Source organism: Myotis nattereri (assembly GCF_964212035.1).
Source record: "Myotis nattereri genome assembly, chromosome: 3".
Lineage (NCBI taxonomy): Eukaryota > Metazoa > Chordata > Mammalia > Chiroptera > Vespertilionidae > Myotis > Myotis nattereri.
The window spans coordinates 60,929,956-60,943,712 of NC_138077.1; the positions used below are offsets into that span (position 1 = coordinate 60,929,956).

At 39.1% G+C, this 13,757-nt stretch overlaps 1 protein-coding gene across 1 annotated transcript in view; it reads left to right on the forward strand.

The window, feature by feature from the left end:
* Window positions 1–224: 224 nt before the first annotated feature.
* IGSF11 (immunoglobulin superfamily member 11) overlaps window positions 225–13,757 on the forward strand; it is a 120,960-nt gene continuing 107,427 nt past the window's right edge. Inside the window, exon 1 of the mRNA XM_081086902.1 lies at window positions 225–327. Within this exon, the coding sequence (XP_080943028.1) occupies window positions 276–327 (52 nt within the window). The 5' untranslated portion in view covers window positions 225–275. The remainder of the gene's footprint in view (window positions 328–13,757) is intronic.

Here is a 13,757-nt window from a genome sequence, read left to right on the forward strand (position 1 = left end):
CTGGGGCAGCGCGAGGTGGCCGTGGCGCTGCGGGGCGAGGCCGGCGAGCGCGGGACGCCCCTGGTTGCCGCTCAGCCTCCGCGGAGCGGGGCGGCGCGGGAGCCGCACTTGCCTCGTCTGCGCGCCCGACGGTGTCCGCCCCGCGGGGCGGTCTGCGACCCGGCGGCGAGTCGGGGCGGACCCGGCTTCCCGGGAGCGCCGAGAGCCCGGCACGCGCCTCCGCGGCCCCGAAGAAGAGCCGAGCGGGCGGCGGGCGCGCTCCCGGCGGCCCCGGCATGACTTCTCGGGGCTCCCCGCTGGCGCCGTTGCTGCTGCTCTCTCTGCAAGGTGAGTAGCAGAGCCCTCCCGGCCAGCGGGGCCAGGCCGGGCCGGCGGTCCCTGCAGAAGCCGCGTGGGGACCGCCTGTGCCAGGTCGTGGGAGGCAACTTTCTCGGCCCTCCACGGCCGTTCTGTTGGCCGAGGCTCACGCGCCCACCCGCCGCTGCCTTCCCGCCGCCCGCGCCCCGTCCCCGCCGCCCGCACAGCCCGGTTCTCTGATCAGGGGTGGCTACACCTGCCACTCGGTTACCGCGATCCCGGACCGGACTCTGGCCCCGCGTTTTTAGATAATGAACTCCCACACTTACTGGTTCCAGTGGCAAAAACAGCAGTATTTTAGAATCGGTTTCCGTTACCAGGTGGCTCCAGGAAAACGGGAGATGCCTTTGAAATAATTTAGAAAACTTCAAATCGTACCTTTACCATAATCTTTAATGAGCATACATAGGTTTCACTGAAATTGTGATCTTTATTTTAAAAAATGACTATACAGTGTGCTGCCCTATACTTGAAAACAAGAATTTATTTTTTATATTCTAGCATCTTCCCCAAAGGATTTAAATTGACTTGCAAAAATACCTAGAATATAACAATAATAGCACAAAGGGAATAAACGTGTCTTCAGTTTTCTTGGAAGTGGTTTCTAAAAACCTAAATTGAATTTTACACTCTCCATTTACTCTTTCTTAGTTTTATTTTTATGCATAGCCCATATTTAAACAATGATTCTCATCTTATATGGTGCCTTTCTTTTTGTGAGTGCACTGTCCTGTGGAATCACATTTTATGTTCCATTTAATTAATTGTTGAGATTTACTGAGATTTATCTGAAGGGTTTTATTTTAAAAGCAGGTTCAGTGATTGATGGAAGATTGTGGTTAACCCTGGTCCCTCCCACTCCCTCGAGATTTCAGTATGTTTTCCGTAGTTTTATGGTCTTATTTGAACTGATAATGTACCCATAGACCTTGAAGTAACATAATATTTACTAGCTGACTTAAGTTGTACATACTCATTTGGAAGGGGAGAGATGAATACAAAACTTTGTATACCTTTCCCATAGAAGCCAGTGAAGGAAATAGTTACAGATAACTTTCATGGAGTTCGATAGGTATATTTTTAGTGATGATGTGTAGATTAATAGTTAAATGACATCAGTATGTGCTTACAAATAAATTTTGTCTGAGAGCCAACATTTTTCTCTGTCTTCAAGTGTGAAATAAGATTAAGTAAATAGTCTTAAATATTACTATAAGAACAGCTGAAATTTTTGGTAAAAAAATCTGTTAACCTTTGTATATTACAGTAAATGCCACTTTTTTTTGTAAATAGCACTTGTGTTGAGTTTGTTTTTGAATTCTTAGGCAGTACTTTTAAAGAATTGATATAATTCTCAGAATCAGGCTTACAAGGTCATCTGTGTTGTTTCTTTTCCTTCAGCAGAACTATTCCTAAGCCACCCTAGAATGTTTTTAACGGCTTGCAAGGACATTTTAGCCTTCATGATAATCTATTCTGTAAAGGCACTTTCACCCTCAAAAATGAAAACGTGTGTTCATGTGTTCAACGGATTGTCACTGAGCTACTCTGGTGGGGCGGGATGGTGGTGGAAGACAAAGATGCACAAGAGTTTGTCCTTAAGGAGCTTACAGTTTTACAACAGGCTGTAAGCACGCACCGTTCATTTATGATACAAGGGATACTAGGGTATGATGAGTGCCATTTATTAATGGTGATATCAGGGAAGACTTCATGGAAAAGTTGACTTTTGATCTCGACTGGGATCCAATGAATAGGATTTGAACTGACTGACTTGGCAGTGTTTGGGCTTTCCTAGCCAAGGGAACAACCCGGATGAAGGATATGAAATGGAAAATGCAGGGGCATATTCTGGAAGGGACAAGCCCTTCTAGCTGCTGGAACAGGAGGTTGTGCAAAGGAGAAAGGGCTAAAGAGGTAGGAAAAGGAGAGTAGAGAGCCTTGAATGCTGACTTGGGGATTTAGTCAGCAGGTGGCTCAAAGGCCACTGATACTCAGTTTCCTTAAGATGGGGGAGGGGAAGAGGGTGAACAGCTTTTGAGTGCTAGCATAACAGTCTCCAGGAGAATACCATGTCCTGACTGCATTAAATTATTGAACCAGTCAATGGCAAAGTTGGTTTCAATGAAATAGGGTCCATCCCTAAGACTTCCAGTGTGGAATGAGGGGGCAGAGTGTATATCTGAACAAAGTTACTTCCATTATGAAGAAGGAAAAGGGAAATAGATGTGGATAGATATCCATTGTAGCAGTGACCACTACAATGGCATAATGCACCAAAGGTAGAAATAGTGTCTTAAATTTATGAAAGAAAATGGATGTCAAGATATTTCTGTTTAAATATCTGTGGAGTAACTTCCAAGTGAATTTGAATTGAAAAGTTGACTACTGTTATATAGTTTTTCCAGTGGGCTAGATATATCTAAAATGTTTCTTGTACTATTGGTGATTCCTTGAAATAGTGGATAACGTTTCAGAGTATGAGAAAAGCATAAAATAAAGACCATATAAAATGAAATAAAATGAATTATGAGCCTAATTATTAGCATTATTGTAAACTTCAATTTCTTAGCTCTAATTTTAGTTATGTAACTGTTTTGGAACCATTCACTTTTTTTTAAAAAAAATATATTTTATTGATTTTTTACAGAGAGAAGGGAGAGAGATAGAGAGTTAGAAACATCGATGAGAGAGAAACATCGATCAGCTGCCTCCTGCACATCCCCCACTGGGGAAGTGCCCGCAAGCCAGGTACATGCCCTTGACCGGAATCGAACCTGGGACCCTTCAGTCCGCAGGCCGACGCTCTATCCACTGAGCCAAACCGGTTTCAGCAAACCATTCACTTTTTAGTAAAAAAAAAATCTGTAGTCTGACCTACATGAAAGGCAACAGCCACTGGATGGAAATTTTCGATAAATTAAACTGAATACACTATATATTCAACATGAGCTATTTAGGAAACAGTTTAAATATTAAATCACCAAGTGCTTCAAAATGTTATGCTTAGTACTGTTGTCAGACCCAAGGCAATGATGCCATGGGTAAGACTGTCCCCCCCCCCCCCAAGTAACAAACAGTATGTGGCACATTTTCAAATGTGTTTTCACACTTCGGTAGTGAACAGTCTCATTTGACTCTTCATATGTAAGCCATGTGATTTAGTGCCAAACAAGGTGACTTGCTGGTACATAAGATCCTTGAGTCACAATGAGTTATACAGAGCAAGGGGCTGGAAGTCCTAGCTGAGTTGGGAGAAGTGGTGTTCCCACTTAAATTCTGATCTATGACTAGTTTATTCAGAATAGGGATTGTGTACCTGTTTGTATCTACACAAATGATACCAATTAATTTCTATATGTCAGGCCAATTGAGGTAAGATTGCCGGATTTCTGGTAGTCCCGTCCCCTCCTTGGTTTGATGAGGACTGCTTGGCACTCACACAGCTCACACTCATTTTGAGGGCAGCTCCCAGACCATCTGGAGGCTCTGAAATCCTCCCTTGATCATACTCCGAGAGTAACTGGTTTCAGAGAGGTTGTCAGTTCTTGGGTGGCGTTCAATAGGGCATCTGATTTGAGCTGAATTTAGTCTTAAAAGTGGAAAGTTAATTAGTTTACTTGTGCATTAATCGGATCTTACTAAACAGTGGAAGGATTTTTTCCTTTCTATTCAAGTTTGAGCAATTGATTCCCTCTGTACCTGGTTTTCTACCACCTAAGAAAGAGACTATATAGAAGTAGTTTGCATTTTGTGATGGTTTTAAAATTGTAGAAATGCAAACTCAGTCACAGAGAGAAAATCTATTTCCTAATTTCACAAATGATAGACTCAGCCATTGATCTGATAGCTGTTCATCTTTCCCATTATCAGACACTGCACAATACATGCTATATGGTGTGGCTCTGCCTCACTCGTGTATAGTTGGAAGATCACATTTTAATAACTATAACTAAAATTTTTATTTATAGGATAGGATTAACAATACAGATTCACCAATGTGAACAAAACATCTATTCAATAGAAAATCCTTGGAGGAAATCTACTTCTTTGTTACTCTTCATTTAGCATTTCCGTCTTGAGAGAAGTAACAAAGTGACAGGGTTAGACGCACACTTTTATTTAGAAAAGCATGTGGGTAAAGAATGTGAGATGCCAGAGCACTGAGTTCAGGAAGTCCTTGTACCCATAGAGTTCTTTGGAAAAATCTTCAGAAAATTTGGTGAATGTCAGTGGCTATGAGTGGAAGCGGGTCAGGATTTAGGGTTGGGATATCAGTGGTCGGCAAACTGTGGCTCACGAGCCACATGCGGCTCTTTGGCCCCTTGAGTGTGGCTCTTCCACAAAATACCGACTTCTGCGCATGGGCCACGAAGTTTCAATCACACTGTACGTGCGCGCCCGCACGTGGTATTTTGTGGAAGAGCCACACTCAAGGGGCCAAAGAGCCGCATGTGGCTCGCGAGCCACAGTTTGCCGACCACTGGGATAGATGGTTAAAGTATAATAGCTTTGGATATTCAATGGTATTTTTCGACCAAGGGTCACAACTATGTAATAGAACGAGGCGTTGTGAATGTAACTCTAATATCATGAGGCTGCTTCTAGGTCAGTCTTAAAAGACTCCTTAATTCTACATTTTTAAAAATTGAAAAGAAATTTAAATTTTTATTGAAGCCCGTTGAAGATCACACCAGTGGAAATGTTAATAATGCCCTAATTTATCCACCTTTGCCCAGAGTCTCCCCGTTCACAGCAGTTGCTTATGTAAAATCACTTTTCTCTCATTCCTGTATTCTCAGTAACGATGATTCCTTTCTGTCCTCGTTCCTTCTCATCCCCTCCATTTTGGAGGATGTTATCTCCTTCTGCTAATAGCATCAGGTTCTTTTAAGGTAAATAAGTCTAGCCATCCCTGTTTTTTCCCCCCAATGATTTAACTCTTTCTATTTGGAGGACTGATATATAAAAAAAACCACAAAACAACCCAGAGCCAGGCAGGCAGACCCAGAAATCACCTTAGAAGGTGGGCATTGGTGGAGCTATGTGAGAATGTAGACATAGTTCTATGTTAATATTTTATTCTTGTTCAATGAAGTTAATTTTATGATGGATACAATTCTGTGTGTGTGTGTGTGTGCTTTCCCTAAAGGACACTACTATGTTTGGCACATAGTATGTGCTTAGTAGATATTGTGGATAAATAAGTGTGTTTACTGATAAGGGATAATCCAGTGTGCTTGGAGTACCTAAAAAGAATTTTTTTCTCTTTTAAGAAAAATGAGACTTGTGTTAAAATTTTCTTTAGGGATTTGGTGTTACTGTGTCAGCTTCAATTTCTTTTAACTTTAGTATGTATTTTATAGAACAGATAATAGCGATATATTGTAAAATTCTATAATTTTGGAAGTTTATTTAAAAATACAATACAGATCTTTCAAAATCGAGTCTTAGCTTATATTTAATTATAAATTTTGAAGTCCATTTTTGAAATATTTTTTCCTAAGGAATTCCCAAAGGTTTTGCTCCATTTATTAGTTTTTTTAAAGTCAAATATATTGTGGTGATATTGGTTAATAAGATTATATAGGTTTCAAATGTACAATTCTGTAATATAGCATCTGCATATTGTATTGGTGGTGTTCACCACCCAAAGTCAAGTCTCCTTCCATCACCATTTACCCCCTTATAACGTTTTGCCTCATTTAATCAAGAACGATCTTGGACTTTGGGGAATTCACTTAGAACCTTCAAGTTTCCCATTTCCATGTATTCTTAGTTGTGAGGGCCTGTATGTTAGAACTAATAGCCCAAGCACAGATATAAATAAAATAACACCTCGTATAGTCTAAGCTCAGCTTCCCCCACCCCACACCATGTGTATAAAGTACTGGAGATCCTTTTTAGAAATAAGAGCATTAACTAAATCAACTCCATGTAGGGGCATTATAACCTAGTCCCAGTAGAGATTTCCCTCCCCTCCTATTCCCTTCCCTTTTCCTGAAGTCTGCATCTTTCTAACCATAGTTCTTCCAGCTATGATTCATTTCCTTATTGACCATTGTCTCATTCTGCAGTGATGTTTATCTCTCTCAAAATGTCAGAGGTTTTCAGCTCATCAGAGCCAAGTTGTCTACCGTGTCCTCAAGATGCCTTAAGTGACATCAAACATCGATCATAGTACTTACTCTTTGTTTCTTTGGACCAGATCCATCACCACCACTTTTACAACTTCTAGCCGCCCCCATGGGTCAAGATCACTTGGTAGAACACCAAATAGTGGCAAAAGAGAGGTTTGAGTGTAGTAAACATCACGTGTTGCAGAATGTATTTAAATCGGGCTAACATTCTAGGCTTTTATTGGTTAAGAAAGCTTGTAGTACAGTTCACATATGCATATTGCCCATGCGTAAATACAAATAGCTGTACTGGCACTTGTTGGCCAAGACTTAAAACAGTAGGCAGAGCACATGAAAATGTGTTAACAGTATACTGCAAGGCTCTTCAGCTTTTGACCTCAAAGGTTAATGGGGCCTTAGAGATTATTGAGGATGATAAAAAGCTTTTGTTTGTGTGGATTAGGTCTACAATATTTACAATATTAAAAATTAAAAGTGAGAAAGATTTAAATATTAATTAAAAAACAGTAACAAACCCATTATATATTGACATAAATAATGTGTTTTTTGTGTCAAAGTATGATCTTTTTTCCTAAAACCAAAAAATATTAGCAAGAAGAATGATACTGTTTTACATTTTTGGAAATCTCTTTACTGTCTGGCTCATTAGAAGAGAGCTGGATTCCCCTATCTGCTTCTACATTCAGTTTACTATGATGTGTTGTCTTGGTTTGGTTGAAATATATAAAGACTACATGGCTTCACACAAATATGTAGTTAGAAAAATAAGGAGTATTTTGATAGCATTAACAAGTAATTTTCAATATTCTTTGATATTCCACCCAAACTCAGTAAGTAGTACTTTACTAAAGACTAGTGGCCTGGTGCATGAATTCGTGCACATTGAAAGGAAATTAATTAGAAGAAATATTTTAATATCACTATTCGCCTTTTCTCTATAATAGAAGTGTCAACCAAATTCACGATCCACAATGACAGATGGGAACACATGCAAGCGATTGGCGCCAGTGAAAGCTTTATATGTATTGCACATGCATGAGTCAACTTAGCCTTTTATAGATATAGATAAACTTGCTTAATTAGACCTGCTTTCTGATTTAGCTAAACTTTTTCCAGCCCAGTGAAGCACCCCAACTTCTCTTTCAGGTAATTGTCAGCAACACAGCAGTAAATATCAACATGACACAGATTATTATTGTAGATCATGCAGGAAGAACAAAGGGTAAAATATTTAACTGCAGCAGCGTTTGATTGTATTCTGTGCAGTGAGAAAACCTGAAGTCATTTTCAAGGTCCACCATTTCTTACTTTTTTTCAGTTGGGTCAAGTTTCTAAGCTTTCTAAATCTCCATTTTCTGGCTAATGAAAAGAAAATAGGATTCTACCAAGTCTCCTATCTACCTACTCCAGGACTTCTGTGAGGATCAAATGAGATGAGGCACCGGAAAACGCTTCACAGACGTTTGGTTACAGTGTAAAATGTTTCCACCTGACTGTAAAGCAAGTCGGGTTTCTGGCCTAAAGAAACTGCAAAGAGGCTAGTCGCTAGGGAGAGGAAGCCAGGTGTTGCTATTTGACATCCATTACTTGGATGGTCGGACACTTAGCATATGAGGCTTTTATATATATAGATTGGTTGCAGTGTGGAATCAGAAACATATCAATAAACATTTCTTACTTTGTTATATTAAAACCCATTGGTTCACCTTGTACTTTGAGTGGATATTTTATTCATGCATGATTTTTTTTGGTAACATTATGCATTGATAATTTGGAAAATATTGGTTCTTTGATATAGATGTTAAATAATAAAAATACCACATTTGTTAATATCACCATTGGTCTTTTCAGGACAGTCTTTAAGTTTTGGGAAACTTTTTAACTCACAGTGGCAGATACAGGTTTTCCAAAATTTTAATATTTCCTTCAGTTGGCACCAAACATCTATGAGTTATTTCCCTTGAAGTAATACTCCTATTTTCGATTTTGAGAAAATGTCTGCCAAATACCTAAGTCTGTTATAACCATAGTCTGTGTTGTTCTTCAAGTAAAAATACTGATACATGAAAAAAAGCAAGTAATTCACTCAACTTTGAGCTCCTGCAGTTGCAGCAGGGTTTGCCTTGGGACAAGCACTGCCTTGGTATGCAGCACAAGTGATTCATGTTTCATACTCCCCACTGTGCCACACAGAATATCATAAAAGGTCAAGATTTAATAAAGTCACTGTTATTGCTTATCAAAGACCCTCTTTAGTGAGACTGGAATTTCTTTTTAGTTGTGAGTGCATGACAGGGAGGACTACAGTAACTTGGAGTGCAGTTGTGCCAGGGCCTTGACTTGTGTGAAGGTGCCAGCAGTTGCTCTCACCACTGCTTCTGCACCATCAGGGCAGATGTCAGCACCGGCAAAAAGGCAAATAGCACTTTACCATTATTTAAAAAAATAGCTTTTTCTTCATGGATTTTTTGAAAGGGTCTTGGAGACTGTCCATGGACTATAGTACTTGAACTCTCATGTGCTGTTACGGAATGTTAGATTTTTTTAAAAATTGCACCAAAGATAAATAGCCACAGAATCATTCCATGCTATGTGGGATGGCATTAATTGGAGTATGCATATTTTATTTTAAAATACTTAATATGCTCATTTAAAATTTTTTAATTTTGTATTAGAATTTTTTAAATTAGAAAAGTAACATATCCTAGGCATAAAAATCGAAACAATGCAGCCCTGGCTGGGTGGCTCAGTTGATTGGAGCATTGTCCCGTACACCGAAAGGTCGGGGGTTCCATCCCTGGTTGGGGTGCGTACGAGAGGCAACTGATTGATATTTCTCTCTCATATTGATGTTTCTCTCTCTCTCTCTCTCTCTTCCCCCTCGCCCTCTCTCCCTCTTTTGCTTCCTCCCTCTCTCCCTCCCTTCCCCTTCTTCTTTCCCTAAAATCAATAAACATATCCTTGGGTGAGGATTATAAAAACAAAAAATCAAAAGAAACCCAATGCAGAAATGTTTAAGAAATGACTCGTATCTCACCTGCACCTGTTGAATTCTCTGGTTTTGCTGTGCACTGTTCCAGACCTGTTTCTAATTACAAACAAAGACTGCATGTACTTTTATTTTTTAAAAAGTAATGCCCTGAATATTGTTCTACGACTTATTTTTAAAACATAGTTTAATGTGGGCATTTTTGCCACATCTATTACATGGGTCTACCTCATTCTTTTCAATGACCTCAGTTTAGTGTTTCCTAGAAAGTCTATACCATAACTTATTTAGCTGTTTCCCCATTGTTGAACATTTATGTTGTTTCTTATTTTTTTTGACATAAGAGATGTTATAGTGAACACCTTTGTATGCATAACCTATAAATTTGTGTAGATATTTTTGCAGTCTGTCTTGGCCAAACTGGAGTTATTGGATGTACCTGTGTAGCATTTTGCAGGGGACAAATAGCATTGTGGGAAGGCTTTGCATAGTCAGACATACTGGGTTTGAATTCCTGGATTGCCATTTTTTTGTGCTCTGACTTTGGGAAGGTTTAATGTCCTGAGCTTGAGTTTGATTATCCTGTAGAGTGGAGCTGGCCCCCTCAGTGCATTAAGTACGAAGCGAAAGGAAACGACACATGTTTAAAGTATCTAGCATAGTGGCATCCAGAAAAGGCGTGGTTAGTGGCAGTTATCGTTTCAGGGATTGATTAGCCCCGACCTGCGTGAGGAGGTACCAGTGGAGGTGCGACCTGGGAGACAATCATACATTTCCTCCAGGTCTGCTTTCATTTGCAAAATGAGGAGGTTAGATTCGGTAATCTGTAATCTCGTGGCTCTTTGAGTTGGCGTCCAAGTATTGAGAATAATGTCAATAAAATAAGCCAGAGATAATATATGGCTGGTTTTAACATAGCCATAAAACTTTTCCTAAAGTAGTTACTTGACTTTCCCTCTGCCTCTCCCTCCAACAATATGGTGATGTCATTTCTATGAATTTAAATCATCTTTATCTGTTGTAGAAATATAAAAAGTGGTTTCAAATATAAACAATATTATTTTTCAATTTGATTTAATTTTTTTTTATTTAAAAATGCTTTCTGTTCATGTTAGCTCAAGCTATGTACATACCTCATTATTCTCTTACATCCTTTATATAAAAGATATATGTGTCAGTAAATGGTCAGTTGTAAGCAGGGTATAAAGATGACAAAAATATGTATTATATATACTTTTTTCATAATTACTGTATTCTGGTCTTTTAACTTGATTTCTCTACTTTTCTATCATAATGAATTTTCTTTGTATAAGTCACGCTTAGGTGCCTAAGTTTTATCTGTACTGGGTTATATGATGAATATAGGTGTTTTTAGTATTTCTGGTATGGACTGAAAGCGAAAAGACGTGAGCTTTTACAAAACAGTTTTGCCAGGGAAGTGGTACACTTAAACTGAAAGCTTTAGCGCGGGGTGGTTAGGGCACGTCTCAAATCTGACTTCAGATTGTATGTCATGGATAGCGTTTCCCAGCTGTTCTTTTTGCATTTTCATTAAAGAAATTTTTTTTTAAATAGAAAGCCAGGTGGTCTCCAAAATGGGCATTCACATTAGCAGAACTTTCAGAATAATCCCGAGATTCATAAATTCACTGCCTATTGTGTTATCATGGCAATTATAGTTTGTTTTCAGATCATTAAATTTTTCCTGAAACTACACCACACTAGTAGAAAGATTATTGAGTTTTGTACTCCAAAATAATTACAGAAACTTAAACATGGTTTGTTTTCATGAAAATATTTTCTGAAATAGTGACTTTTAGTTCTTCCTAATTCGTAATTTCATTGCCCGTAGAGCAAGACATGTTTTAGTTGACCTTTGGTCAGTCTCTATTTCCAGTTTCTGTCCTAACATTTGCGCTTCTTTGGACAAATATAGTGTTCTTCCTTCCTCCCTCTCTGGTTACTTTGAATTCAGGGGGTTGGGTTGTCTTTCTAATTAATATGAAAGTGTAATGTTGTGAGCCATGGAGAGCTGGCCCAGTAAGGTCTCTTAGAGCCCTTTAATTCCATAATGTCCTTGAGCTGATGAAGCCGCTCAGTAAATCCCTTCACAATTTCCACAACCAAGCCATCTGCCTGTATTAAAATAAATCAGATCTGCTTACTCCTTCCATGTCTAGCAAATACTCTATAAAATAATGATGATGGAGACCATGACACAAAAATAATTTGCAGTCTTGAGCACTTCCTCTTGAATTCTCAGCTCAGATTCTCTGGACCAGTGGAAGTTGGCATTCCAGCATTCTCTCTGACTTGACTATAAGGGTGGTGAGACCCTTTCCCTTTTTTTTTTTTTAATTGTATTTATCCCATGTGTGGCAAGTGAACTAATTCAGCTTTTCCACATTTACATTTAACTTCACAAAACCTTTACTTGTCATTCTACTTAACAGATACTAGCTGATTAGGTAAGCACACACGCATTTATCTAATTTTAAATATGGCAGTTTGCATATAGGATAGGTATATATGCTGAATGTATCAGACAGACTGCTTTTGCGTCTGGCACAGGCTTCTGGCACCGTCACACTTTGAGACTGTGTAGGTTGTGGCAGCATCACATGTACCGTGCATGGTCCCGTGGCCTGTTCTTAGGCAAAAATAGTTTTGTGTTCTTTTTTACATCTGATAACCATGGAATCCTTAAGGTATTTCTTCTTAGTGTTCTTACCTCCTTATTATCCTTCCTTCCAGTATCACCTTATTAATGTATATCCTTATTGTTTTAACTTTATGTTATTCCAACAGTTTTCTAGCTGCTCTTTACTTCACCGTTCTTCACTTTGACCCGTCTTTTGCTCTCTGCCAGGTTCCTTTTCTGTCAAACACTGCTTTCATTACAGTATTCTCTTCCTTCAACAACAATGACCACAGCAAACTCCAAAAATCTTCAAGGATAAATTCCAGTGTCCTCCATGGCTGTCTACTCTTCCCTGTCCAACCCATCATGTTTCCACCACCTGGGGTTAGCTACCTCTTCAGCATGTTGCTCACATCCCCCATCCCCTCTGGTTGGTCTGCAATATCTCACCTCCTCCTCTTGATATCTATACTACTCACCCATCCATGCCAACTCAAGCCTGTTTCCTTTGAGACCGACTGCCTTACTTTCTAGCCTGACTTCTCGGCGAGAGGTCTTTTTTTCTCCTAGTTTCCTAAGCAGCGAGTTTGTGTGCTTCCATGATGGCATCTCCAAAAGCTGGGCCTTGTTCTCTTACACTTTTTTGGCAGGTGCTTAATTTATTGAGTGAATGGATGCATTTTAGGTCTTTACTTTTCAGCAGCCCTTTTATTTTATGTTAGGTAATAGATGATCCACTTCTTTTATTTTACAGGCAAAACATTGAAATTCTATACATGCAGTTGAGATACTCATGTGAAGTGGAAAGTTTTATTAAAGCACAGACATTTCTCATTCACAAAAATGATAAGAATAGGTTCTTTTATGCTGTGGATTGAATTTACATTTTATTTGTGCTCATTTTGAACAGGTTAATACAGTTTCTTAGCCTCTTCCTTTGTGTAAATGAAATTTACATGATCTTCCCACTATCTTCTAACCTATTCCCATTGCCTTTCTCTATACTTTGTTCATTCCACTGAAGAGCATTTTTTAAAAAAATATGTTTTTATTGATTTCAAACAGAGGTAGAGAGGGGGAGAAAGAGATAGAAACATCAACAATGAGAGAGAATCATTGATTGGCTGCCTCCTACACGCCTCCTACTGGGGATCGAGCCTGTAACTCAGGCGTGTACCCTGACTGGGAATCAAACCATTACCTCTTGGATCATGGGTCAATGCTCAACCAATGAGCCACACCAGCCAGGCATCAATATTTCTTTAATTATGATGTATTTGAAAGCCACTGTATTTATTTGAAAAGACAGTAGTGACAGGGATTAACTGTTTAAAAGTGTGAGATATACAAACAGTATAGAAGTATTAACTACTATTTAATGAATGATCATAAGTGAATATACTTGTATACCACACCGAAGACAGAGCATTGCCAACTCCCAGGCTCCCCAGAAACCCTCTTGATCACCCTACCACCCCTTGCCCTGCAAAGTTAACCATTATTTGACTTCTAACACCTGAGGTTAGCTGGCCTATTTTGAAGTTTATACAAATAGAATCATGCTTATTCATTATGCATTCTTTTGAGTCTGGCTTTTAAAATTCAACATTGTGCATGCAGTTTATCCATG